Source organism: Octodon degus, unplaced genomic scaffold (assembly GCF_000260255.1).
Source record: "Octodon degus isolate 3935 unplaced genomic scaffold, OctDeg1.0 scaffold00197, whole genome shotgun sequence".
Taxonomy (NCBI): domain Eukaryota; kingdom Metazoa; phylum Chordata; class Mammalia; order Rodentia; family Octodontidae; genus Octodon; species Octodon degus.
This window is the reverse complement of record NW_004524773.1, coordinates 3,938,525-3,965,412: the sequence shown is the minus strand read 5'-3', so window position 1 is coordinate 3,965,412 and position 26,888 is coordinate 3,938,525. Positions and strand designations below refer to the sequence as shown.

The 26,888-nt window shown below is 52.8% G+C and overlaps 2 protein-coding genes across 6 annotated transcripts in view; both read left to right on the top strand.

Moving 5' to 3' along the window:
• Positions 1 to 57: 57 nt before the first annotated feature.
• On the top strand, positions 58 to 21,198 carry Lipe (lipase E, hormone sensitive type). 5 transcript variants are annotated; one of them, XM_023704515.1, is made up of 11 exons: positions 9,224 to 9,254; positions 10,158 to 10,193; positions 11,449 to 11,984; positions 14,278 to 14,368; positions 14,477 to 14,622; positions 14,826 to 15,011; positions 15,247 to 15,541; positions 16,276 to 16,503; positions 16,750 to 16,926; positions 19,633 to 20,057; positions 20,350 to 21,192. In XM_023704515.1, the coding sequence occupies exons 3-11, from the start codon at positions 11,469 to 11,471 to the stop codon at positions 20,560 to 20,562; spliced, it is 2,277 nt and encodes a 758-aa protein (XP_023560283.1). In that variant the 5' UTR covers positions 9,224 to 9,254; positions 10,158 to 10,193; positions 11,449 to 11,468; the 3' UTR covers positions 20,563 to 21,192. The 5 variants fall into 5 exon arrangements, with proteins under 5 accessions (XP_023560280.1, XP_023560281.1, XP_023560282.1 ...); XM_023704512.1 differs by lacking the exons at positions 9,224 to 9,254; positions 10,158 to 10,193 and adding an exon at positions 58 to 2,099 and having other exon boundaries at positions 20,350 to 21,198; XM_023704513.1 differs by lacking the exons at positions 9,224 to 9,254; positions 10,158 to 10,193 and adding an exon at positions 4,148 to 4,316 and having other exon boundaries at positions 20,350 to 21,193.
• Positions 21,199 to 24,572: 3,374 nt separating this feature from the next.
• Positions 24,573 to 26,888, top strand: part of Cnfn (cornifelin) — a 9,122-nt gene continuing 6,806 nt past the window's right edge. The window contains exon 1 of the mRNA XM_023704618.1: positions 24,573 to 24,697. The gene's annotated coding sequence lies outside the window, so the exon portion shown is untranslated. The remainder of the gene's footprint in view (positions 24,698 to 26,888) is intronic.

The window sequence follows — 26,888 nt, the reverse complement described above, 5'->3', positions numbered from 1 at the left end:
ATCACAGGCCCAGGCCCAGGTCCAGGCCCATTCCAACCGGGGATTGAACTCAGGCCCTTGCGCTGGCCAGGGAAGCACTTATTCTACTGAGCTATCTCCCCAGCCCTCTCCTTTTCATTTTTATTTAACAAATCTTTCTGAGGTAAGAGCAAGGTAGAGCAAAAACAGCAGGTATAGTCATGAAATCAGACATTGTCTTGTGGGAAATAAAATAATGAAAAAATTGCCACAGTTGCCTAGCATGTAGGCAGCCCTCAGTACCTACGATTGCTATCTCTGTCATTATCATCAATAGTAATTGCAATCTGTAGGTTTTCATGCTAGTTCAGAAGATGTATATGCGGAACTATAGTTGAAGACCAGAGAGTGTGGAGAATCTCAAAGGTCATTCCAGAGGGCTTCCAGCCATAAAAAGGGGAGCACAGGCACACATCCACTACAACTAGGATGATACAGAGATTAGGATGGCCCCATGCAAGGATGTTGCACAAATTAGTGAAGCATTCCACAGTTTTGTGAGAGAAGGAAACACACACATGTTGGGGTTACCTTTACCTCTTTCTATAGACTGTACCAGAACATCTACTTAAGTTCTTCAATTCCTTTAAATAAAGAAATTCGGTACCACCCACAAAAAAATTGGAGGACATCATTTATCTTTTTAGCATTGGTAGGACACGATCCACTACAACATAAGATTAAATTGACAGCCAGTTATAGTAATGAGCAAGGGGTGAAAAAGTATTGTAAGTATAATCTGTCCCTCTCTAACCCTTTCCTCAAACATCAAAAGGGAAAAGGGAAAAAAAAGAAATGCTCATCCATAACTGGCTTCTCCATTCCCAGAAGAAGCAGAAGACCAATTGGGATGTTTTCCTTGTGGAAAGGAGCATTTTAACTGATTGGGGGAAAGGGTGGGGCCCTATTTATGACACAAGAGCCCAAGCTCCTCCCTTCCCATGAGAGCACAGGGCACAGCCACCTCTAGCCCTAGTCCCTCCCTCAAAGTAGAAGCCCCAGAGGGTATCAGTTGGTATAGGCTGGGAGGGCAACAGCGACTAACCCACCAGCCAGCTGCCTTTAAAAGGAAGACCAGGAGTGCCAGGATGAAGGGCTGGAATTCAAAGGGAAGTGACATCAGGAGACATCTGTGAAGAGGGAGGTGTAGGGTGGGAGTGAGGGGCTCAAAAGGATGAAGCCTGCAACCTCAACATCTGCCCTAAAAGAAATGGCAACAGTGGAGCCAAGTTCTAAGTCAGTGCCCAGGCCAGACTGGGGACCCGAGCTGGATCAGAGACCTATAACCCAACCAGAGCCTTGGCCAGAAGAAAGACCTGCAGCCCAGCCAGAATGGAAACCTCAGGAGGAACCCAGTCCCCAACAGGAATCTGCATCACAGCAAAGCTGTCTTACCCAAGAGAAGCCCTTCACTCAGGGTGAAGTTGAATCCCAGCAGGAACCTAGAAGCCAACAAAAATCGGCATTGAGCCAGCAATGTCCTACCCCAAAGCAATTACCCCCCAACCAAAGGCTGCTCTCCAATCAACATGAAGCTGCCTTACTTCAGGCACCTGGGGCAGAAGAAGCATCTACAACTCAACAGGAACCAGAATCGAGACAAGGAGATGTAGCCCAGCCAGGACCTGTGCCAACAGAGCTAGCTCTTGGTCAAAACGCAGAATTAACAACTACAGCCCAGGGAACATCTGAACTCAACACAGGACTGCCTGCCCACATGGAGTCTACATCCCAAGAGAAACCCAAACAGTCAGCCCAGAAAACACCTCCAGCTCAGGAGGTCAGTTCCAAGGGGGAGTTTTTGACAGAGTGGAGATTTCTAACAAAGCTGCACAAACTCTCCCTCCAGCAATCTGCCCAAGAGTGGAAGGCATTTTTTGAATGGGTCACAGATTCAGAGTCAGAAACAAGTTTTAAACCATCTTCAGAGAAACATCTTCCAACCACGAAAGGGGGAACTATGGCCCCAGGAATGAAGCTAGCCTCAAAAAGAAAGCTTGATTATGAAACAATGCCAGGAGGTGGTGGAAAGTCACTACATGAGAAGACCAGCCAGGACCACATACGCCACCCAAACACAGGTAAGTCTGAACCTGGAGGCAACGCAGCCTCCCAGGTTAGCTCAGGTTATCCTTCGACAAGCCTGTGAGATACATATCAACATCGCCAATTTTTATATAAAAATTAATATTCCCATTTTAAACAAAAAGAATCTTACACAAAGCCATGCATTAGGAAGTGTCAAGCCTAGGATTATGAGGTTAGGGGTTTTTCTCCCCTAACCAGAGCTGCGTGCTCTTTTTCCTGTTGAAACATACAATGAGCCCTGGCACTGAGACATTAACAACCCTGTCCACCTCAGCTCTTTGAGGGTTTGCCCAGCTCTTCCAGGGGTGACAGGCCCCTGGGTAGAGAGACGAGCTTTGCTTGCCCTCCAGACTATGGCCTAACAGGTGCCCTTAGCTTCAGAATTGGGGCTGTATGCTTTCCCCCTTTCAGGTTATGTCAATAGGTGACCCTCAGTTTCACCAATAAACTTGCATTCTTTCTTCTCCATTTCTCTATTTTGATTTGGGTGACATCAAATAGAAATAGAAAAGAGCTTTGGTCAAGGGAGCAAGGAACCAGAAATGCTGTTCCCCTCCCAGGATTCATTCATCCAGGCACAAAATTGGACTGAGCACCAGCTCTGGGGTGACACTAGCAGCACAGTGCTGAGTGTGGACCTTCTCCTGAGTTTTCACACAGAGGAGGCTGAACATCTGACGAATTCATGATGGATGAGCTGACCAGGTCTGACCTCTGCTTCTGGGAAGACACTTGCTCCCCAACCAGCTGTCTCCTTAGGGACTCTCAGTTCAGCCAGACAGCATGGACTTACTGTCTGGGTTTTCAGGAAGGACAATCTGGGAAAAGAGGTGGTCAATGGCGAGGATAGATGGGAGCCATGTCAGAGGGTGAGGGGCCCTAGGTTCTGGCTCATCCTGGGCTCTTCTAAAGCAGACATTGTGACCCTGTTGTGCAGGCTCCAACTCTGTGGCAGATATGCCCTGACCCTCCTTTTCTAGGCTCAAAACCCTTGCAGGGGAGAAGGGAGAATGCAAATTTATTGGTGAAATTGGGGATTATAGACATAACCTGAAAGGGGGAACCATGTAGCCCCGATTCTGAAACTAAGGGTACCTGTTAGGCTATAGTCTGGAGTGCAAGCAAAGCTGGTCTCTCTATCCAGAGGCCTGTCCTCCCTGGAAAAGCTAGGCCATGGGCAAGCCTGCAAAGAGCTGAGGTGGACAGGGTTGTCCTCAGACCAGGGCTGGTTATATGCTTCCGCAGGAAAAAGCAGAGAGTCAGGATGCAGAGTTTGAGCCTGCTTTTTAAGCACGGGATGAAAAGTTGTTTCTCTAGAATTCCAGATCCCAGTCTCAATGGACACCCGTGCCACACAGCAGCAGCTAATGAGGCCACCTCGCTCACTCACAGCAGTTGGGTATGAGCGCGGGGAAGCCTCGTGCCTCCCATTTCCCCGCCTTTTCCCATCCACACCCACTCCCTCCACTTCTGCTCCTCCCACGTGCCTGCCCAGGGCCTGAAGCCAGTGAGCTGGCAGTAGGCATTCCTTCTGGCCTCTTTCATTCTATAGGAGGAAGAGGTGAGGGTGTGGTGGGGGTGTGGGGAAGCCCCAGGACAGCTGGGTGTGATGGCCTACACCTGTAATTCCAGCTACTCCGGAGGCCAAAATAGAATCAAGAGTTCGAGACCAGCCTGAGCTACATACCAAGGCCTCGTGGTTGTGTCCTTAGGTTTGATGCTCAATACCACTAGAATAAAAAAAAAAGACAGATCTGAGCAACGGGAAAACAAGAGGGGGGTGGTCCAAGTCCCCAGGCACAGCCACGCCCCTCATGAGTGCCGTCCAAACGATGCTTTTCGCCGCCTATAGGGCTGTGTTTTCGTTGGCCGAGGGCTCTTTAATGGGCGCGAGGGGCCGGCTCCAGGCCTTGGACTCTAGCGGCCGGGGGCGGGGCCCAGCGCTGGAGCGGGGCCAGGATTGCTCAGGGGGCGGGACCCGGAGAGGAGCACGCCTGGCATTGGACACGTGGGGGCCCGGCGGCGCTGTGGAGCACGGATTGGCCCTCGCCGTCTGGCCTGGCGGCAGGAGCGGGGCCCAGCGCTGGGACGCGCAGAATTGATGGAGTCCGCCGGGGGATCGGGGCCCACTGGGGCCCGGGCCTCGAAGAATGAGAAAGAGGAGTTGAAGAGCCGCAGTCGTCGGCGGTGGCGAAAAGCCAAAGCCAAAGGTGAGCTCGCGGGCTCGCCTTAGCCCGGAAAGAACCATGCACATCTAGCGGGGTACTCAGCCCCGAGTGGAATGACCCACTGCCACGAGAAGGGGGGAAGCCCGTGGACTAGCCCATTGCCGTCCTGCGTGGGGGAGCGCGCACGATCTTTGGTGAGAAGAGGGTAATGCGAGAGCAGAATGTCCCACGGGGGCAGAGAAACTACCTGACGCCCAAGTGCGCCTCGGGAAGCAGAGCCTGGGATTAGAGTCTCTGCTCAAGGCTCTTGCTCTCTCGGATTGCATATTCGCTGAGACCGAGAGCAACAGCTGCGCTCCGTGGTCCCTACCTGGGAAATGGTTTAAGCGACGATTTTCAGGTCTCTGAAAACGTCGACTTTCAGGGCACTGTTGAGAGGATAATGGGAAATGCCTTAGTAGCTGTCACCCAGAGAGGGTGTTTAGTTAGGGATGAGTCAGGGAAAAGTAGGAAAGGGTGCCTGGTAGTAGGGAACGCTGTTGATCCTCGTCCTCCAGCGCCTTGTCCACCTATCCATCCATCTGTCCATCCATCCACCCATCCATCCATCCATCCATCGTCAGTCCACCTGACTCATCACCTCTGGGGCCTGGCTGGTGACTCACACCCCTTCCATACCCTCCTTAAAGAGAATGAAGGAACTTCACCGGGGTTTCCTAGATCTCAGGAGGGCTAGAGAGAGACTGACAGAGTAAGAGAGATAATAAGACAAGCCTCCGGTAGAAGCAGGCATTAAGTCCTGATTCAGTAATGAATCTTTGCCACTCTCAGGGAAGACCTATGCGAAATTCCTGCCCTTCCCCCAGCTTCAAGGACCCCAACCCTATCTTTCTCCCTGCCAAACCACTCCTCAAGGTTAAAACTAAAGTTGGCTCCTGAGCAAGCCACAGCTGAACAGGCTGACGGTTCAGACTGGAGACCAAGGGCACCTCAGCCATTGTAGAAGACACTGAACCCCCCAAGGGAGGACAGCATGCCCAGAGGCAGCAGAGACCAAGATGAAGAGCCTGCACCTTGGAGACCCAGTTCCTTAGGCTAGGAGGTGTGACATACTAGTCAACAGTCTGCTTCTTTCCTTGCCTCTACTTTCTGAACTCTTAAATGGGCAAAATGATAGTAGTACTGGATCACTGTGAGGTTCAAATAAGTATAGCGTGTGGCAACAGCAAGCCCTGAGGGGAAGTGGAAATGATTATTCTTGTTAGTCCCCACTAAAGTGAGCCCGTTAAGAGTGGAGCTGTGTCTACCTTGTTTACTCTCTAATGCCAGAGCCAACAATGTCAGACACATAGGCACTCAAATATTTATTGGATTAATAAGGGAAAGAATGTGTGAACTGTAATAGAGGAATATTAATACTCATGCTTCCTTTAGGGTTCTCCGGAGGAGTCAGCATCTGCTCGGGCAGGGCTCCCCTTGCCATCTCACACACAGACTCAGACCCACCTACTCACAAAGGCTCATTTCCCTGAGCTGCGAGATTTGCCTGTCATTTGCTGAGGCCTTTCCTGGTGCCAGGCTCCAGATCAGTGACTCAGACTCCACCCCCTGCCTCAAGGGCAGTGCGGCTGGCTGGAGCAGTCCTTAGTGTCGGTGTGATCTTGCCACTAACTGCATGAGAATAGTGTTGTTATGATCACCCTATTTCCAAGATGAGGACCCTGAAGTCCTGCGCCACCAAGCTTTCTGGCGTGGCCATTTAAGGCAGAGAGGTGGCCACCTCCAGGCTCCTGGGGCAAGGAATATGTATGTGAGTTGACAAGGTGTTGTGGCTACCAGCATTGATTCCAGGCCTACAGGTTCTGGTCACACAGAGTCATTCAGCAGACATTCCCTGAGCACCTAGTGGTGTCAGCTCTGGATTCTCAGGGACAAGCGTGTGAGACTCCCAGTGGAGATGGGGACCTACAGGTTAATCATATAACGCTATTATTGTAAAATGTGATAGGTAAACTGAGGAAAAACTCTGAAAAAAAATGAAAGAGGGACACTCCCCAAGGGACGCTCCCCAAGGAAGTGACATTGAGCCCAAAGTTGGGCAGGCAATAACTGTGACGCAAGGGGACAGGGAGGACAGCAAAGCAAAGACCTTGAGGCTAGCACAGGACAGTGCAGGGGAGCTCCAAGAGGTAGGGAGGCTGGAAACAGGAAGCTGGGGCGAGCAGGGTAAGAGAGGAAGGCATTATTAACCTGATTCAGGGAGCTATGTCCAGGATTTGGAGCTTTATCTTGAGAGCTGGGGTGGCAGGGGAAAGGTGTGTGGCCCCATTTATGCTTCAGAAAGACCCTTTGGATGCTATGCTCAGAACAGATTGAAATCACACACACACACACACACACACACAGGCACACACACACACACACCCCAGAACACATCCAAACATCATGTATATATTGATGTGTAAGCACACACATGTCACACAAGTTCACAAGCCAAGAAAAGTGGAGATACACTCGCAGGCTAAGAAACACACATAGGCCATGATATTTGCTTACAGACACCCTCAACACACCAAGAACGTGAAACTGCGCAGACTGAGGGGAAAAAAAAAGTCAACACGCCCACAAATACAAGCAGGACATCCTGGGCATGACACAAATGTGCACGCCTACACCTGAACCTCCACGACACCTGACTGCCCAGCAAGCACCCAGCAGGTACAACAGAAAGAAGTGGCAGCAGACAGAGAGACGCACACACAGAAACGCACGCAGAGACCGGCAGCCCTGTCCTGGAGCTGCATCTTGTTGGCTCTGTGTCCCTAGGCAGTCATGTCACCTCTCTGCACCTCTGTTTTCTCATCTGCCTAAAGAGGATGATAATGGTCCCTACCTTGAGGGTCAAAGAGAGCATGACACAAGTTACTTTATGTGACACACATGAAGGGAACAGTGCTGGCACATGTCTGCTATGCCATGTGGACTCCCAGGGAGGGACTCACTCACCTCCTCCACCTGCATCTGACCCCAGCATCTCAGGCCTGCCCATCTCAGCAGCCCTTGCCCCATCCCAGGCTCTAGACCTGGCCTATCTCCATCTGCCCCTGCATCCTTCCCCCACTGCCCTTCTCTCACCCCTGTTGCATCCCCACGAGCCAAAAGCCAGGCTGGGCCTAGTTATTCAGTCGTTTTTTAGGTCAGAGGGCTGGTGCCCAGGCAGCTGGACAACCTCTTCCAGGCCCCTGGTCCCTACCACTGCCCCACTCATGCCGTGTTCACCCATGGCCCCAGTGCCCTCTGCCTGGGATTCTTCACAAGTTTCTGGCAACCCCAGTATCCCTTCCCCTCATTTCCAGCTAGCTGGGCGTTCAGGGAGCTGCCTGGAGCAGGACACAGGGCAGGGCCTTGCTGTTGCCAGGGGCTGAAGTTCCGCCCCTTCCCCACCGCTTTGTGCATGTTACTTGCTCAGGGGCTTCCTCTTCCCTTATCTGTCCTAAAGACCCCTAGGCCACAGAGAGAAGTGAATGAGACCACTTTGAAAGGGGAAATACCAGTGTCAGGAAATATTTAGAAAGCAAACCCAGCACTGTGCAAGGACCAAATAAAACAGAGAAGATCCTACCTTCAGAAACCTACACTCTAGTAAGGAAAACAGAGGGCAAACAACATAAAAAGGAAGTTGTATGTCAGATAGTGATGAGGGCCAAGGAGAAAAACGGCCCAGTCCTCCAGCTCCAGGTAGCTAAGCAAGCTGAGGGAACAAACAAAATGCAGAAGGTGCCTGCCTGGGGTGGGGCTCTAGCTCAGTGGTAGAGCACTTGCCTAGCATAGCTGAGAGCCTGGGTTCCGTCCCCAGTGCCATAAAAAGAAGAAAATGAAAAAAGTAGCACCTGCGAGGGACTGCTTGTGAAGCGCATCACTCACCCCAAGTGGACCGAATAGCAGGCACACATGGGGAAGCCAGATGCACCTGCAGTTGCTGGCTTGGGCCAGTGTCTCACTAATCCTAGCTGCCTCCTCAAGCCCAGTCCGCCCATCTTTCCATCTGCTCACCAGCACTCGGGGGAACAGTCAAAATCTTGTTCAGTCCTGGGAAACAAACAAGTAAAAAAACGCATGATTACAGAATGTGTAAAATGCTGAGAGAGAAGAGCTAAGCATTATGGGAGAAACAAATGGGGGTACACCTCAGGTGGAGAGGAGCAATTAGGGAGGACCTCAGACAAGACCCGAAGGACAAGAATGAGCCAGCCAGGCAAGAAGTTTGTGCACTAACTTGAATGAAGTGTCCCTCTGCTCCTCCGTGTCCCCTCTGGAGGGAAGGGTGGCAGAGCAGGGAGGGTTGTGAAAGATAAAGAACAGATAACAGGCTGCCCAGCCTGCAGACACTTTCCAGTAGGACCTATGACTTGGGCTCCTAGCTGAGGTTGGCACTGGCCTTAATCGGCTTTTGTCCTCCCTAGAGGGACAAGCAGAGCTGGCTACTTTGTCTCTTCCCCCAACAGCTGGGGATGCCTGTGCCAGGACCAGCCTGGGGGTGGCAACGGAGATCACTGGGCTTTTGGCTCCAGGAACTCACTCGGAGGAAGGGAAGGCAGGCTGGCCGGGAGGGAGGGGACAGCGTCTTTAGGACTGAGGCTGTGATTCCTGGGTCCTGCGGGACAAGATGACTCGGACCCTGCATACCTTGGTCTAAAGGAGCAGGCTGGGGCCTGGGCTCCTGGGTTCCAGGGCAGAGGAGCCAGGGACAGGACTCCCGGTTGATCTGGGGCTGGCAGGGATAGGGAGGGGCAGGGACTTGGACTTGTGCTCTGTTTACAGCATGTGTTTTCACTGTCTTCTGGGAGGGGGACAGAGGGTGGCCACACCCTGGGCAGGCTGGCCACGCCCCTAACTTATCGCCCTGGGCCGCTACTGGCACTAACCACAGAACAGCAGTCCCAGCCGAGGGAGCTCCAGCTCCGAAGAGGCCTGGGAGGGGTGAGTGCACTGCCAGCCGAGACAGGAATGGCTGCTGCCTGACCCCAGGACCTGGAAGAGGGGGGAGACACCTTCTTCTGGGGGAACAGGGTGTAATTACAGAGCCAGACAGGGCATCCGGCTTCAGGAAAGAGGAGTCCCACAGGCAGATGGTGGCATCCTCACCAGTGGAGCAAAGGCAGCTTGTCCAGGACCTGGGTAACAGGCCATCCGAGACATACATAGGCTGGCCTGCGTGCCTGGGGAGGACAGGGATCTGAAGGGGAACTATGACGGGGAGCCTGAAGTAGGAGGTCAGATGTAGTACAGGCAGGTTTTGAGAAGCAAAGCTAGAAGCCTGATCCCCAGAGCCTTCGGTTAGAGTCCAGCACCTGCACTTAGAGACCTGGGCTTGAATCTGTGCACGCTTCAGCTCCTTGGTGGAGCCCTCGGAACCCATCTTCTGTGCTGTAAAGCAGGGATACTAGCAGTCCTAGAGGTCTGAGCATAGGCCCTCTGGGTCTCAACGCCCGCATTGAGTGCACAGGGCCTGCCACTGAGTAAGCCCAAGGGCAGGGGTAGGGATACTCTGATATTCCAGATAGGGGAGCAGAACTTGCCGTGCAGCCTAAGTGAATCCAGTGGGCCAAGCTAGAGAAGTTGATTCTGATCTTTCGAGGACTCGAAGGGGAACAGGATGGAACTGGAGTTTGGAGGGTTTTCAATTCAGGCTTGGGGGCCAGACAGACAGGTAGGAGTTCTTAGTGAAGGCTAGAATTATGAACTCTGGGGTTGGCACAGGGGTGCGGGTGCATCCTGGGAAATGGGAAGGGGGCAGGTGCTAAATGCGCCCAAATGGTTTTTTTTGTTTTGTGTTTTTTTGTTTGTTTGTTTGTTTGTTTGTTTGTTTGTTTGTTTTTGTGGAACCAGGGATTGAACTCAGGCCCTTTCTCTTGCCAGGCAAGCACTTATTCTACTGAGCCATCTCCCTGGCCCACCCAAATGTTATTGACGAGAAAGGAGGAAAGTCCTCTGGGCAGAACCTGGGGCCTAAGAAGGAAAGACCGGATGGGGGCCCAGACTCCTGAGCTTTAGATAAGGGACCAGCAGGGAGTTCCAGACTTCTGGGAGCCAAGGAGCCCCAGGAGAAAAAAGGGAGTCAGGTGTCTAAACTCTTGAATCCCTGGAAGGAAGAAGGAGGAGGCACACTCCTGGGTCATAGGGAAGATACAAGCCTAAGAAATCAGATTCCTTTTTTTCTTTTGCGAGGGAGGGGCTGGGTGTTGGAAAGCCAGGGCTTTCATATTGAGTTACATTCCAGCCTTTTATTTATTTTTTTATTTTGAGCATGGTTATTTTTGGGTTTTAGGATCTCACCATGTAATCCGGGCTGGACTCGAACTCATGGCCGTACTCCTTCTTCAGCCTCCTGAGTGCTAGGCCTACACAGGCACATCAGGGCTTGCTTATTTATTTATTTGATACAGTCTTGCTACACAGTTCACACTCAAAGTGATCGTCCTGTCTCAGCCTCCCCAGTGCTGGGATTACAGGCATGTGCCACCACACCCAGTTTTGGTGGCCCACACAGCATATGGTACCAGGGATCAAACCCGGGTCCTGTGCTTGCCAGGCAGGTGCTTAGGCTGCCAAGCTATCTCCCAGCCCAGGGTTTTTTTTTATTTTGAGACAGGATCTCTCACTAAATTACCTAGGCTGGGTTCAAATTTGTAATTCTCTTGCCTCAGCCTGCCAGAGGACCAGGATTGCAAGCATGCGCCACTACTCCCAGCTTCAGCAACTAGATTTTTATGGGCTCAGGTTGTCCAGACTTCTGGGTCCAAGAGAGAAGGCATGGCCAGGGACGGCAGGATTCTGAGTCACCAAGAGCAGCAAGCAGGGACCTCTGAGTCTTGAAGAGGTGGAGTCTTGGGCTTGGATTCCTAGGATTCAGAGGACAGAGGGCTTAATCTCCCAGCTTCTAAAAAGGCAGAAAGTTACTGGGGTGGTAGATTTGCTTGTGCTAAGGTAGGTAGGGGAAGAGGCTTTAGAGATAGGGGTAACCTTCTGAGTGTGCGTGAGAAGGAGCCTGGAGTCTTGGGCCTCTGGGCCTAAGAACGATGAAGGCCAGGGGTCCAAACCTGAGCCTGAGAGAGAAGACATAGGACCTGTATTTCCAGGCCCAGAGCTAACAGACCTCCTCACCTGCCTACAGCCTCCCGGCTCTTGCACACCATGGACCTGCGCACGATGACACAGTCGTTGGTGACTCTGGCGGAAGACAACATGGCCTTCTTCTCCAGCCAGGGCCCTGGAGAGACAGCACGGCGGCTGACAAATGTGTTTGCAGGGGTGCGAGAACAGGCACTGGGGCTGGAGCCAGCCCTGGTCCGCCTGCTGGGTGTGGCACACCTCTTTGACCTGGACCCAGAGACCCCAGGCAATGGGTACCGCAGCCTGGTGCACACAGCCCGCTGCTGCCTGGCACACCTACTCCACAAATCCCGCTACGTGGCCTCCAACCGCCGCAGCATCTTCTTCCGAGCCAGCCACAACCTGGCGGAACTAGAGGCCTATCTGGCTGCCATCACTCAGCTCCGCGCCCTGGCGTACTATGCCCAGCACCTGCTGGCCACCAACCAGCCAGGGGTGCTCTTCTTTGAGGGAGATGAGAGACTTACCGCTGAGTTCCTGCGGGAGTATGTCACGCTGCACAAAGGCTGCTTCTATGGCCGCTGCCTGGGCTTCCAGGTGAGCCTCCTGCCCCAGGTACCTCTGGGCCCATGTAGAAGCACTGCTTGCTCCTAACCTGGCCCAGGGCTATGGCAGGGTAACCACAGTGGTCAGTAGTATTGGACTCAGGAAACAGAAACAGAAAGGGAAAGTTGATAGAGCTCAGAGCTAGCTTGGGCGTCTCAGATTCATAGCCTTGGCTGTCTCAGATTCATAGCCTTGGCCCATGTCTGCTCTGTACTGAAAAGCCCTTAGCTTCAGCAGGTCTTTTCACCAGGGTTCCCACCGCCACTCCCTGTTGTCTTCCACTCAGGAGATTCTTTCACTCTTTGATGTTACCCATCTTGCCCCAGATGTCACTTGAGTTTGAGACCCCTAGGATGATGGTCAGTGTTGTTCTCAAAGACCTGCTCTGTACGAGTGCGCCCCCTTCAGTCATACCCACAGGACCTCTGGAGGGAGGAAGGCAGGGTGCCAGCCCACAGTGGCCAGACCGGATCCACTTTCAAGTAGCTGTGGAATCATACGATTATCAGGCGGCCCTTGGGAGGACCAACAAACCTGTCCGAGGAAGTGAAGATGACCTGCCCATGCTCTTCCCTGAACCACGCACCCTGACCCTAGTTGTAGGCCTTTTCCTATCCTCTGCTTATCCCAAAACACCCTCAGAGAGACAAAGCTCATCAACACACAGACAGCAAAGTAGCTGAAGGCCATCTGACTTGTGTAAAAAAGTGATTTGGGGATTTTGAGAATTGAGGGAACTTGGGGCACCAGGCTCAGAGCAGAGACCCATCTTGCCCCATCTGGGGTCAATGTCAGCTCGTCTCCCACCACTAGTTGCATGGGGGAACCCCAGTAGGAAAGTCTGGAGCTGTGTGACCCTGCGGTCCCTTCTGCCCTTTCTGGGTCTCGCTCTATGTTGGTGATAGCAGAGTCTGGCAGTCTCCCCACTTCTCTAGCCCACCCTACCACTCAGGCTCCCCTGAGCGCCAGCCTGTCCTCAGCAACTCAGCCCAGAATTCTGGAAACCTCCCCACATTTGAGCTGCATGCACACAGACCATGAGCTCAGCAGAGCCAGCCAAGCCCTCCCCGTGTCCTGAAAGTGACATTGGAGTCACGAGGAAGAGATCCTGAGCCGCCTAAACCAGTATCCCGGCCACAATGGCCAGGCACCCTGTGCTCTCTGGCCTGCTGGGCACACAGCCAGGGGCAGGGCTAGAGCCAGCTGACGGCTTCTCTTGGGGGGCCCAGCCTCCCATTGAACGTGTCAGCCCCCAGGAAAACAGGCCTCCCCATCTCAGTCACTTCCCAGCGTGCCTGGCATCCAGCATGCTGTAGGGCCATGGCCAGCGTTTGCAGAACAAACAGAGCAACCCTGCCTGCACCTGGCCTCCACCTCCTCCAGCTTTGCTTCTTCTGATCCTGCCTCCCTGTCATCTTGCTAACTTCCTGTCTACTCTCTGGGGTGCCATCTCCCCATTCCTCTGCAGCAGCTATCTGTCCCATCTCTAAGCCTCAGACAGTCTCCCATCTGGCTTTTTGGCACATGATCCCACTAGGCTGGCTCCAGCTGGCTCCCCATTTCTGCCCTCCTGGCACCCTGTAACTGCCCCCACAGTCTGCCTTGCTCTTCGGAGAGAGCCCTGCCTCACTCTACTCCCCAGCTCACAGGCCCCCAGTGGCTACCCTCACGCTCACAGTGAAAGGCAGGCTCCTTGCTGAGTGTGGTGGTGCACACCTATAATCCCAGCACTCCGGAGGCTGAAGCAGGAACATTAGGAGTCCAAGACCAGCTTGGGCTACAAAGTGAGCTCAAGGCCAGTCTGAACTGCATAGTGAGACCTTGTCTCAAACAGACAAAAATTAAAAAAGGGCAGGCTCTTTAACCTAGGCCCTGCCGGAGCCCATTTCTCTGCCCTTCTCTGCCTCTCCCCACCTGACTGCTCCAGCCACGCTGGTCCTCTGGCCTTCCTCGCTGCCCCAGCCCAGTATGGTTCACCCCAGACTTTGCACTCCCTGTGCCCTCTGCTGTGAGCAGCCACCTGTTATCCGCTCGTCACCACGCCTGCTCCACCTGCCGTCTTTGCCTCCAGTCATCTGTTGCTCCTTGACACTGTTGCATAGGTCTTCCTGTATTTGCTTATTGCTTCTCCTCCCTTTAAGGACACCAGGTCCATAAAGGTGCCTAAAGCTGTGCTGGCACACGTGGGAGCTCAGAAATGCTTACTGAGTGGCTGTCTGCCCCCCACTGCTGCCCTGTCTTTGTCCCTGTCCCGTATGGGGGTGACTCTCGCGTCTCTCCACAGTTCACGCCCGCTATCCGACCATTCCTGCAGACCATCTCCATCGGGCTGGTGTCCTTTGGGGAGCACTACAAGCGCAATGAGACAGGCCTCGGTGAGTGCCAGCCAGGCCCTGCCTGCAGCTTCCCTGCCTGTCCCTCCTCCCCAGCCCTGCACCGCAGCCTGACCCACAGGGCTCCCCGGCACCCTTCCCACCCCCCAGGTGTGACCGCCAGCTCACTCTTCACCGGTGGCCGCTTTGCCATCGACCCAGAGCTTCGTGGGGCCGAATTTGAGCGGATCATACAGAACCTGGACGTGCACTTCTGGAAAGCCTTCTGGAATATCACAGAGATCGAGGTGTTGTCGGTGAGCCCAGGGCCAGGCGAGGGGCCTGAACTATTACAGATGGGGATACAACACTAATGTCCAGAGACTTGTCCAAAGCCCAGCAGGACACTGCTGGGCCCCAGGCCCAGGGATAGTGCATGAGGGGAAAGACTGATGATGGGAGGGGAAGTGTGGGGCACCCCTGCAGGCAGCCTGTCCTCATCACCCTTCCCTCCCACCAGTCTCTGGCCAACATGACATCTGCCACTGTGAAGGTCAGCCGCCTACTCAGCTTGCCACCTGAGCCCTTTGAGATGCCACTGACCTCTGACCCCAAGCTCACTGTCACCATCTCTCCTCCTCTGGCCCACACAGGCCCTGGGCCTGTCCTCATCAGACTCATCTCCTATGAACTCCGTGAAGGACAGGTAAGACCCCAACCTCAGCCAGAAGCCATTCCACAGCTGAGGAGCAGAGGCAGCCTCCAGCCCAGCGTGCCTGGAATGCATTGTCCGGGAGGGCTGTGTCACTGTCCACATGCCCTCCTTCCACCTGGTGCTCAACACACGCACACATCATGCTGTCAGAGCACAACCCCTTGGAGGGATAACGCCCAGGCTGGCCCAGCCCAGCCTTACCCACCTCCTCCTTCCTCACCCCCAGGACAGTGAGGCACTCAGCAGTCTGGTGAAATCCGAGGGTCCCTGGAGCCTGGATCTGCGGCCCCGGCCCCAGCATGCACCCCGCTCTCAGTCCTTGGTAGTGCACTTCCATGGTGGCGGCTTTGTGGCCCAGACCTCCAAATCCCACGAGCCCTACCTCAAGATCTGGGCTCAGGAGCTGGGTGTCCCCATCATCTCCATCGACTACTCCCTGGCCCCTGAGGCGCCCTTCCCCCGAGCGCTGGAGGAATGCTTCTACGCCTACTGCTGGGCTGTCAAGCACTGTGCCCTCCTCGGTGAGCCCCAACCTGTCCTGCTTCTACCCCTAGCCAGTCTCAAAGGGGCAGAGAATGCTCTAGTTCTCAAGGCCTCTGCCACCCGCTTGCCCCGCTCTTGCCCTTCCTCAGTCAATTCCACCACTCCTGTTTCACTCCAGCCTGGCCTTCTCCACTCCACCCCCAGCTGTCTTCCTGCTGTCTCTTCTTGCCTCCCGGAGTTGCCTGGGTCCCTGAGCTGCCAGCCTCCTAGCTGGTACACCCTGTTCTGCAGTTCCTCAGACCCCTCCCTTTGGATATCAAAATTTTAGGAGGACACTGAGGCACAGAGCAGGGGGTAGCCCTGCAGTGCAGTCTTCAGGACCACAGAACCCCAAGCTTTGGTTTCCCAGCCTCTGATGTCCCTCCATGCAGAAACAGGCTTGAGCTCCCTTTTCCTGCCAGGCGCCTCTGCTGCTGCCTCCAGCCTCCTGATTTCCTGCACTTCCAGCTCCCAGGGCCTCTCCATGTCCAAATCTCCCTCATCCTGTGTTAGATCCCAATTCCTTGGTAGACCACTGTCTAACCCAGCAGGCCCAAATCCTTGCCTCAGTTTACCAGTCTCTAAATGGCAGGCTGCCAGAACTTGGGGAAACCCACCCCTGCCTCTGAGGGCCCCAGTTCTAGCCCACAGCTTGAGCTACTCCCTGTGCACCTTCCCCAGTTCCCTGACCCTGCTGGGCAGTGACCAAGTGCTTGCTTTTCCTTAAAACTAGGTTCCACAGGGGAGCAGATATGCCTTGCTGGGGACAGTGCAGGTGGGAATCTCTGCTTCACCGTGTCCTTTCGAGCAGCAGCCTATGGGGTTCGGGTGCCTGATGGCATAATGGCAGCCTACCCAGCCACAATGCTGCAGACTGCAGCCTCTCCCTCCCGCCTTCTGAGCCTCATGGACCCCCTGCTGCCGCTCAGCGTGCTCTCCAAGTGTGTCACCGCCTATGCAGGTGAGGCCCCACACTCCATGCAGGGCTGGTGTGCTGGATCACCTGGGTCCTTCAGGCACAGGGACAGGGGCCATCTCAGGCCTGAGAAAGGAAGGACAGGGTAGGGGAATCTGAGACTTCTTCCTTTTGAATGAATCAGATATTCTTGGGCCCCTGAGGGCACAGATGCTAGAGTTCTAGGTTTTCTTCCAGAAAATGAGGAAACCAATTCAGCCCCCCCCCCACAACTTCCACCCCATTCTGCAGGTGCAGAAACAGAGGAAGACTCCAGCTCGAACCAGAAGGCCCTGGGCATGATGGGGATAATGCGCCGGGACACTTCCCTGCTCCTCAGAGACCTCCGCGTGGGTGCCTCCTCCTGGCTCAACTCCTTCTTGGAGCTGAGTGGACACAAGTCCCAAAAGAAACCAGTGCCTCTCTCAGGTGAGTGACAGCCAGGGCAGTCAGGAAAGATGGGCAAGTACAACAGAAGTCCCAAGGGAGGAAAGGGTCTGAGCCTGGAGCATGCAGTAGAACAGAGGCTACCTTCCTGGTCGGCTCTACCCCCTTATTCATCAAAGCCTTGATCTTTCAAATCCTGGGAATTGGAGAACACCTAGCCCCCCAAGTCATCTCGAAATGCCAAGAATTGTTTTTTTAACAGCCTCACCCAGACCGTGCCCTGGGAAATGACTCAGAAGAGATGTCCTCCCTGTCCTGATTTTCAATCCCAAAATCTCCACCCAAGTCCCTTAAGTAGCTGTCCAGCCCTCTTCAGTTCTTCCTGCAGACTTTTGACAGTGGTATACAGGGCTTGGTCCCCCAGCAGCTGCCCTGAGAGCCAGGATGAGAGCCAGGATGGGGAGAGCTTGTACAGACCCTGGAAAGTGGAGCTTCCCAGTCTTGGGTGGGTGGCAGGGCTCAAGGAACCAAAAATCATTCCACCCAGATATCCACCTACATTCAAAGAAAAAAATTTTTTTTCCAGTACTGGGGATCAAACAAGTCCTTGCTCTTGCCAGGCAGGTGCTTATACAACTGAGCTATATCCCCGACCCCAATCAAAGGACTTAAAAGCACAACTAATTTTATTTTCTACCTCTAGTAAATCTTCAATATTTTCTTTTCTTTTTATGTAGTTGGTACAGGGTCTCTCTATATAGCTCAGGTTCCAGGTTCATAGTGATCCTCCTGTTTTCAGCCTCCCCAGTGCTAGGATTATAGGTCTGCGCCACCACACCTAGACTCAGTGGCCTGCTCAGTGTGCCCGGGAGCGAGGCCGATATGACATGTGGTGCCAGAGATCAAACCCCTTGCTGCACTTGCCTGAGCAGGAGCTTAGTCCACTGAGCTATCTCACCAGTCCTAATATTTTCTGAATAGAAATTATACAACCAAAGTAGATCCAGCTGGGCATGATGGTGCATACCTATAATCCCAGCACTTAGGAAGCTGAGGCAGTAGGACTGCCAGAGTTCAAGGCCAGTCTGGGCTATATAGTGGACTATGAAGTGAGACTAAGCAAAAGTAGATCCAGTTCCTGTTATTCAGAAAATTATTCATGGGTTCATGTTTTTATTTCTGATGCACTTTTTTTTTTTTTTTTTTCTTTTGTACCTAGGATCTAACTCAGGACCTTGCACTTGCCAGGCAGGCACTTAAGTCACTGGGCTATCTCCCCAGCCCTGGTTCATGATTTTAATTTTAGGATCATCAGATAGATGCAAATATATACACACAGAATGAGTTAAAAGGAAGTTGAACTTGAGGCAGCAGGCCATTGAGCAGTAAAGCTTCCTAGTAGGATAGAGGTGACAGGGCACCCCGGGAGGCACATGCTCCAGTCAAGATCCTCACCTATAGTTGCTGGCCAATGGCTAACACAGGCAAGTCACAGAACCTGTGAGCTTTGGTTTGCTCCTCTGTGAAATGGGCACAACAAAAGTGCCTGCCTTGTTGGATCATTGAGAAAACTACACATACTCATCATGTCAAATGCCCAGGACAAGCCCTGGCACACAGTAGGTCCTCTTGGGAGATGTTGGTCTGCAGTGCCTTATCTCAACAATGCTAATAACCCTCTGGATCACAGCACTCAATGCAGTTTTTCCTCATGTATTTTGGCCTCATGGGGTGATAGAGATAAGCATAAGCCAGGTGTGGTGGCACACACTTGTCATCCCACCACTCAGGAGACTGAGGCAGGAGGATTAACGAGAGTTCACAGCCAGCCTGGGCTACTAGTGAATTCAAGGTCAGCCTGCACTACATAGCAAGACCCTGTCTCTAAATTAATTAATTCATTAATTGATTTAAAAACCTCACATCATGTCCATGCCCTAGGGTGAGCAGTTTAATAAAGTTAATAGCACTGAAGCCAAGGCAGAAACCCTGGGTGAGCCGGACACTTACCTTTAGCATCACGTGGGCACTTGTCTGCTTGGTCACTCAGAGAAAAGGAGAAAACTGAAACACATGAAAGAAACTTTGGGGACAGCTAGACCCCCTGGGAAACTAATCTACCCTGGAGACTTGTTAGCTCCCTGTAAACAGAATCTTTTCTCAAGCCTCGTGGGGCCCCACGCTATTCTGGGCACTTTGATGCATTCAAACCCATTATATCAAGTGGCCATAAAAGGCTTGGTGGACTTCCTACTGGGCTGGAGGCAAGCCTGGTAACAGGGCAAGCCTGGTAATAAAATCTTAATACTGATATATTATGGTCTCCCACAGCGTAGTAGTGCTGTAGCTAATCTCTCACATCCTATCCCGCTGAGTTTTTACATCCTAACATCCTAGGAGTGAAGCTATTTCTACCTCCTTTGAACACAAAAGAAATGGAGTTTCCTAGAAGTATTATGGCATGCCTTTCCCAGTTTCACACACACACTGTGCTAAAAAAAAAAAAAAAAAAAAAAAAAGTCCCACTTCTAAGAACACTAAGGGACGGGTGCCCTACGGAAGTGGCATCCAGGGATACTGGAGCTCCTTATCTATATCCTGGGGCAGTCTGGGGAAAGGTCCTAAGCCTCCATAGCTGCAGAGGGCTGTGGGGGCTCTGGCCTCCGGAACCTGTCACCTACACACCCAGCTGACAGACCCAGTCTGCTCTGTGGCCACATCCTGACCCTAACTCTGACCCTTCCACAGAGCCAATGCGCCGAAGCGTGTCGGAGGCCGCTCTGGCCCAGCTAGAGAGCCCACTGGGTACAGATTCCCTCAAGACACTGAAAGACCTGTGCTTGAAGGGCTCCTCCGAGTTGTCAGACACCCCCAAGATGGCTGAGATGTCACAGTCCCTGGAGACACTTGGCCCCTCCAAACCTTCAGACGTCAACTTCTTTCTGCCTCCTGAGGATGCGCTTGAAGAAGTGGAGGCCAAAGAAGGGCTGAGCGCCATGGACAAAGGCCGGAGCAATAGGGGTACCTTTCCGGAGGGTTTCCACCCACGGCGCTCTAGCCAGGGCCCCACCCAAATGCCTCTCTACTCAGCACCCATCGTTAAGAACCCCTTCATGTCGCCTCTTCTGGCACCCGACTACATGCTCAAGACCCTGCCGCCTGTGCACTTCGTGGTGAGTGTGGATCAGGAGACAGCAGTTAGGCGGGCGGTATTGCTCAGCGCAGGTGATCAGGTGGTGAGAGGAGAGGCAAAGACAGGGCCCTCGAAGGGGGGAAAGTTGGCTCTCTGGGCAGAGGAGGCTGAGCAAAGGGCAGGAGTTTGGTTAAATGCGTTGCCCCCCTTTTTCCACCTCCATCTCTTCATTCACCCCAAATCCCCCATCTCTCCCCCTCCTCGCTCCCCTCCCCCCGTTGCCGCTGCTGCCATGACCTTGCCCTGTGCTCCTCCTCCCCGTGGTCCCGCAGGCATGTGCACTAGACCCCATGCTGGACGACTCGGTCATGTTCGCTCGGCGACTGCGTGCGCTGGGCCAGCCGGTGACACTGCGCGTGGTGGAGGATCTGCCCCACGGCTTCCTGAGCCTGGCTTCGCTGTGCCGAGAGACTCGACAAGCTGCCCAGCTGTGCGTGGAGCGCATCCGCCTCATCCTCACTCCGCTTGCCACGCCTAAGCCCTGAGGTGGAGCTGCTCGGGGAGATGGGAGGCCCCGGGGTGGGAGGGGGCGGCCCTAAAGAGCTCTTCTTCCCATCCACGTGCAGGCCTCGGTGGTATGTGACCTGGGACAGCCTCTCCCGGCTGGCTGGGAAGGAGGGAGGGTCGTGCCTTAAGTTAGGGTACCGCGAGGGGGTGGGGCAGGGGCCCAGAGCTGAGACCTGGCCCGGGAGCAGGGCATGCACACGCCGCTGCTGGTCACCGGACCTGCACTCTACCACTGCCTTCTGCTGCTGCTGCAACCGACCTGCAAGTCGGTTTGATTTTTGTAAATAAAAATATTTAATTAATTTGGCATCTCTCAAATAGGGTGGGGAATGTAAAAAAGCCCAGCAGGGACAGCGTCGGACTCAGCTGCTGGTTAAGAAACCTAGATTATGTGGGCCTAGATTGGGGAAAGGAGCTTCCCACTAACAGAGACCCACTCCTCCTCAGACTCAACCCAGCTTCTCCCTCTGCAGTCCCTCTCAACAGAAATGCTATCTCATGGTTCCAGTGGAAGGCTACTACTCCCCTTTACAAACCCTACCTTGGGGCCCACCAAGGAAAAAAAGGCTCCAAAAGTTGCCCCATGGAACTGGGACAAAGTTAGCAGAAAACCAGAAACCAAATGCTGGCAGTACAAGGTCTGCCCACTTCAGTCAACCCTGTAGGCCTTGCCTCTTGTTGGCCCTGGATTTAGAGTGCAGATGATTTGTATCCAGGGCCTGACTCCGTGGAAATTATGGTCTTGGATCCAGAGGTTCTCTGTAGTAGTCCAGGAGGGCTTCACAGTGGAGATGGTCAGATTGACCTTAAAGGATGCGTACAAATTTGCTAGGCAGAGAAAACGTGTCAGGCTGTGAAGACCTGGTAGGTAGTCATGAAGGCCTCCACCTCCACCTGGTCAGGTCAGGTGCAAAAAAAGAGGGGGAAGGGCCTGAGGGGCTGGAAAGGTATGGGAATCATACAGGGTCTGGAGTACAATTTGAATTACAACCAGAAGCAGTGGAGAGCCCCAGAAGTGCTTTGAGCAATGGTCAGGGTCAGTTGTGGGCGCTGAAAGAGCCTGCTAGGGTACTAGAGGATGGACAGAGAAGGGCAAGAGTACACCCTGGAGGCAAAGGATGTGGCTGGGCACAAGACCAGGCAAGGCCTGCGTTCAAGCAGTGTTAATTCGGGGAGTGCAAGTGAGGCTCCCAGAGCCATACCTGAGGTTGGATGAACAGGACAAGATTATAGACCAGCAGGACAGGATGTCACATGGGGTCTGCCCAGGGGAACTAGTGGCAAATGAGACAGGTGTTCACTGGGGGGAGACTCAGGTGTGTGTATATATGTGTAGGAGACAGGATGCTTAGAGCTGCTTCTGACACAGATAAAAGGTCTCTGTGACACTTTTAGGGACATCGGGGGAGCAGCAGAGTGGTGGAGTAGGCACTCACTTCTGCCTACAGCCAAGAGACTGGGACCTTTCTAGGAAGAATGGGCAGCTGGGGCTAGAGGTGCATGGCACCCAGTAACAGACTATGGAGTGGGGAGGGAGTACTAGAAGGTTCTAGGGAACAGACAGAGGGAAGACACTGTCAGAGCCAGGGAAAAGGAATTTCAGGGAAGAGGGAGTCCTCTGTGACAAAGGAGGACTGAAATGTTATCCTTAGGCCTCAGCAATGAGGAGACGTCAGAGCCTTTGTCCAGAACCCTTACAGGGGCCTGGAAAGGGACAGCTAGATGTGGTGGGTTGAAGGAGTAGAAAGTAAGGGCTAGGGATGTAGCTCAAAGGCACAAAGCCTGCCTGGCAAAGTGGGTGGTCCTGAGTTTGATTCCTGGTACCAAACATAAAGTAAGACATACTGCCAGGTGTGATGACATGTGCCTATAATCCCAGCACTTGAGATGCTGGGGCAGGAGGATCACTGAAAATTCAGGGCCAACCTGGGCCACATCATGAATTCAAGGCCAACCTGAATTACCCAGAGAGACTCTGCCTCAAAAAAAAATAAAAGCAAAAACAAAATAAGAGAGCCAGTGGACACTAAAGCCTTCAGCAGTAAAAAGGCTAACATCATGCATGGGAGCCTGACGAAGGTGCATGCATGTTTCACAACGACGGAACATGTTTTGGTGCTGCCAGGAAGGGAGCGACGGAATCACAAGAAAGCAGTTTCCTGGAGGGATGGGAAGGAAACAGGATCCTCTCTCCTGGGGCCCTCATCCAGCCAACAGTCCAGTGACTTTGTTTTTGTTTTTGTTTTTATTTGGGGGTGTTCTATTTTTTGTTGGGTTTGGTTTGATTTGGGGTTTGTTTGGGTTTTTGCTTTCTTTTACTGTTGTTTCTGAGACAGGATCTCACTGTATAGTTACAGGTGGCCTTGAACTCATTTAGTAGCCCCCCGGCTGGTCTAATATTCACACTGATAGCCCTGTCTCAGCCTCCCAAGCTTTAAAATTACAGGTGTGGCCAACACACCCACCTTCCAACAAGTGAGTTCTGGGTTAAGACCTGTGATGGGAAGGAGCCACAGCCCAGAATTTCCCTTAAAGGTCCAGAAGCACATACAGCTCCCCAACCAGCTCTGAGGACCCCTAGTTCTTCTCTGTCAAAACAACCATCACCCCAAACCTCTTCCTTTTCCCTGTCCCCAACTCAGGGATGTCACCTGAGATGAACAAGAGCTCTGAGTCTCATCCTGGATGTCCTCTCATCCCAATGGCCATTGACTTTGCCTCTTTAATCTGCCTTCAGCCTCTGCCCTGATCCAAGCTCCATCCCGTCCAGTACAGGCCCTGCCAGAGCCATCTCCTGGGTTACTGACTCCCAGTCCCATTTCTTTTGTCCTGGTCTCAGCCCTGACTTGGTCCACACCTGCCCTAAATCTCCTATGGCTCCCTACTCCCCCTTCGAACCCACCCACATATAAAGACAACCACTCTGCCTGGCTTCTGCCCACGTCCACCCCCTCATGCTCTTTCAGCCTTAGTATCCCTGCTGGCAAAGCAGATCTGACTGGCCTTCGGCTTGGGCACCCGCACACAGTCATGCCCCCGCGTGCCTCTCTGGCGTTTGCTCACACCAAAACCCTCCCCACATCTTCCTCTCCCCCTTTGCCTGGCACCTCTTGCCTTTGCAAGATCTGGCTCCTCTGGAAATCCTTTCCTGACCACACCACAATAATAATAATAATAATAATAATAATAATAATAATAATAATAATAATAAACTTCTGTGCTCCCCTGCCCTTTCCACCCCATACTCTTCAATGTGTCCTCCCGTCAGACCCAGCCTCCTGGAGGGCAGGTCCCAGTCTCTGACTCATCTCAGTCCCCACCATAGCACCAGGCCTGATGAACCAGAAGCCTCAGGAAATGTTTGCTTAAGTAATGAGTGGTGAGTGAGTCGCTGTACGGAGGAATCAGTCAGGGAGAGCAGCAAGAACTGAAGGGACGGATGAGCAGGGCGTGTAGGGGCGGATGAGAAGCAGGTTTAGGGCAGGAGAGGGTGGCTGAATAACTGAGATCATGCATCCCTGGTCTCAGTTTCTTAGTAAAGCAACTTGGGTTCGCTATGGCTGAGCTGCCCCCTCTGCTTCCTGTCTGAGCTGTGTCCTAAATCTCAATACTAGTCATTCTGGAAAGAGCTTACCCGGTTGGACCAGCAGAACCCGTTTCCTCTCTAGCTCGCTGAGGTCTTGGCGGAGCTAACTTGGACGTCAGCCCTACAGGTTCCTCGCCTATTGGCAAACTAGGAGTGACTGGCATCTCCAAGAACCAATCGCTGTCTGCGTTGGACTGCGGGTCCCGCCCAATACGGAAAATTCCATGAATGGCCTGGAGCATGGGGGAAGCAAATGTCTATTGGCTAGATGTCAGTGACTGACGTGGTGGATAGCTTATCGCAGCTGGATTCCGGAAGATCAGCTGGCGTGTCAGACCCGCCTCTGAAGAGGTTGAGGGGCTGGTGGCTGAGGGCGTGGTCGAGCGCAAAGTGGCAGTGAATGGGGTTTCTGGTGGCACATACCTAAGCTGTTTGCTGGCCTAACCCTTGGGTCCTGCGGGAGGATGAGACCGGAGAGCCCAGATTCCCCGATCCTGAAGCCGCAAGGTTCTTAGGCCCGGAGAAGGGTGGGGAGGGACTTGTGGGGCTGGGAACCTGAAATGACGTCCTAGGACTGGGACTCCTGTTCCCGAGTCATCGGCCTGCCCTTGGATGACAAGATTTTATGAGGCTATTTATGGAATTGAAGCCAGGCCTTGCCCGTAGGCAAGTATTCTGAGTCCTGAGGTGGGGTGTGAAATAGAGGTGGCAAGGGCAGAGAAGCTATGGCCCTGGATATGCCCGCCCCGACCCGGTAAACCAGGGGCAGGGCACTGTCCGCAAAAGGAAGCCCAAAGGGGAGGGGACTGGAGACTCAGACAAAGAAAAACATAGATACCAAAGAAGAGATAAAAATAATAAAACAACAATAATAACAATAGAGCTCCTCTGTGCTGAATTTACTGTGGCCTGTCTTCTGTGCTAAGCATTTTACATAATTATTTCGTGTCTTCCTTATCATAGTTCTAAGAGAACAGATTATTATTATTATCCCCTCTTTATGACTAGGAAAATTGAGGTCCACTGCAGGAGAATCAGATACAGAGTTTGTTTTTTTTTTTTAAACCAGGCATAATGGGATTGCAATCATAATCCCAGTATTCTAGGAGGCTGAGGCAGGAGGATCACAAATTCAAGCCCGGGCAGTTTAGCCAGACTGTGTCTCACAATGAAATATATATATATTTTTTTTTAGAGAAATTCAATTTTTTTTTAATTTTATTTATTTGTGTGTGTGTGTGTGTGTGTTTATTTGTGTGTGTGGCCAGCTCAGCCCACCAGGGGGCGGGGCTGGCTGGCATGTGGTGCTGGGGGATTGAACCGCAGTCCCTTGTGCTTTGCTGAGCTTGTTCTAAGTAGGTGCTTTAGACCACTGAGCCATCTCACCAGCCCCCAATGAAATATTTTTTAAAGGACTGAAAATGTAGCTTGCACAAAGGCTCCAAATTCAGTCCCCAGCACTGCCCGAGGATGGATACCAAACACAAAATAGAAATGATGAAGAGTTAAAGACAGGTACAGAGAGAACATATAGCAGACGATGAATACAAGGAGAGGATCTGAATGCTGAGACTCCAGGTGACGTGGGTACTGGGCACAGGGACTCTTGAGTCCTGGGCAGAGGAAGGACCAAGGATAGAGACTGCAAGTTTTTTCTCTCCTAAATCCATGATACCAGGCTTGTCTACCCTTTCTTGCTGTGGGTGTTAGGCCTAGTCGGGATCAGAACTAGTGATTAGGAAGAGGCAGGCATGTCATTATCCCATTAGGAGATGAAGAGAAAATGATTCATGGGGGTCCCCCCAGTTCTTCCCTCATGGTCTCTGGCCTTTATCTGGACAGATCAGGCCTCAGGGAGGACTGGGCATGAGTGGGGCCCTCCCTCTTCTTCCCCATCTCTACATCTACTCAGAACTGTCATGGAGTTGGGTAGGCCACCCTGGGGCAGCAACCACTTCCTGGTAGGTCTTTGTCTCTCTGGATCTTTCTTCTTTACACTAGACCTTGAACTGATGCCCTCTAGAAACCTGACCCCTTGCAGGGGCTGTGCAAATGCTTATGGAATGAAGGACAAACATCCACATCTCTTCCTCTGTCCCTACTCCCCTCCCCCATCCCTCTGTGTCACCATCACAATTCTCAGCCTCCCTGGCCTCAGTCTCTTTCCATCTTCTCTTTTACCCTTGTGTTTCTCCTGAACCCACTGGGCCCAGCATTCCTGAAAGGCAGAAGCTGAGACTTGTTTTGGAAGGAGTCAGCCTTCAGGGGTCACCTGTGGGGACAAAAAAAAGGAGTGCCCAGGAAAGGAGATCACAGGGCTACACATAGAACCACACTCCCAGCATCTCAAAGTCAGAAATGCAGTATCAAACCAAACAGGTTCCCAGAATAGGTGTTAGGTGTGATCTTACATTTGCACCCGCAAAATCAGATGCACACAGAAAACACATATACGGCTGGCCAGATAATTCAGCAGACTAAAGCTCCTGCCTAGGCAGGTGCAGCTACCAGGGTTTCATCCCCAGTGTGTGGTGCTGGCCCCTCCCCCAGGACGCACTGAGACAGCAACTGAAACTGGGCATAGTGGCACATGCCTGTAATCCCAATGCTTGGGAGGCTGAAAACAGGAGGGTCACTATAAGTCCAATCTGTGTAGTGAGACCCTGTAGACTCTGAAGAAGAAGAGGAAGAAGAAGAAGAGGAGGAGGAGGAGGAGGA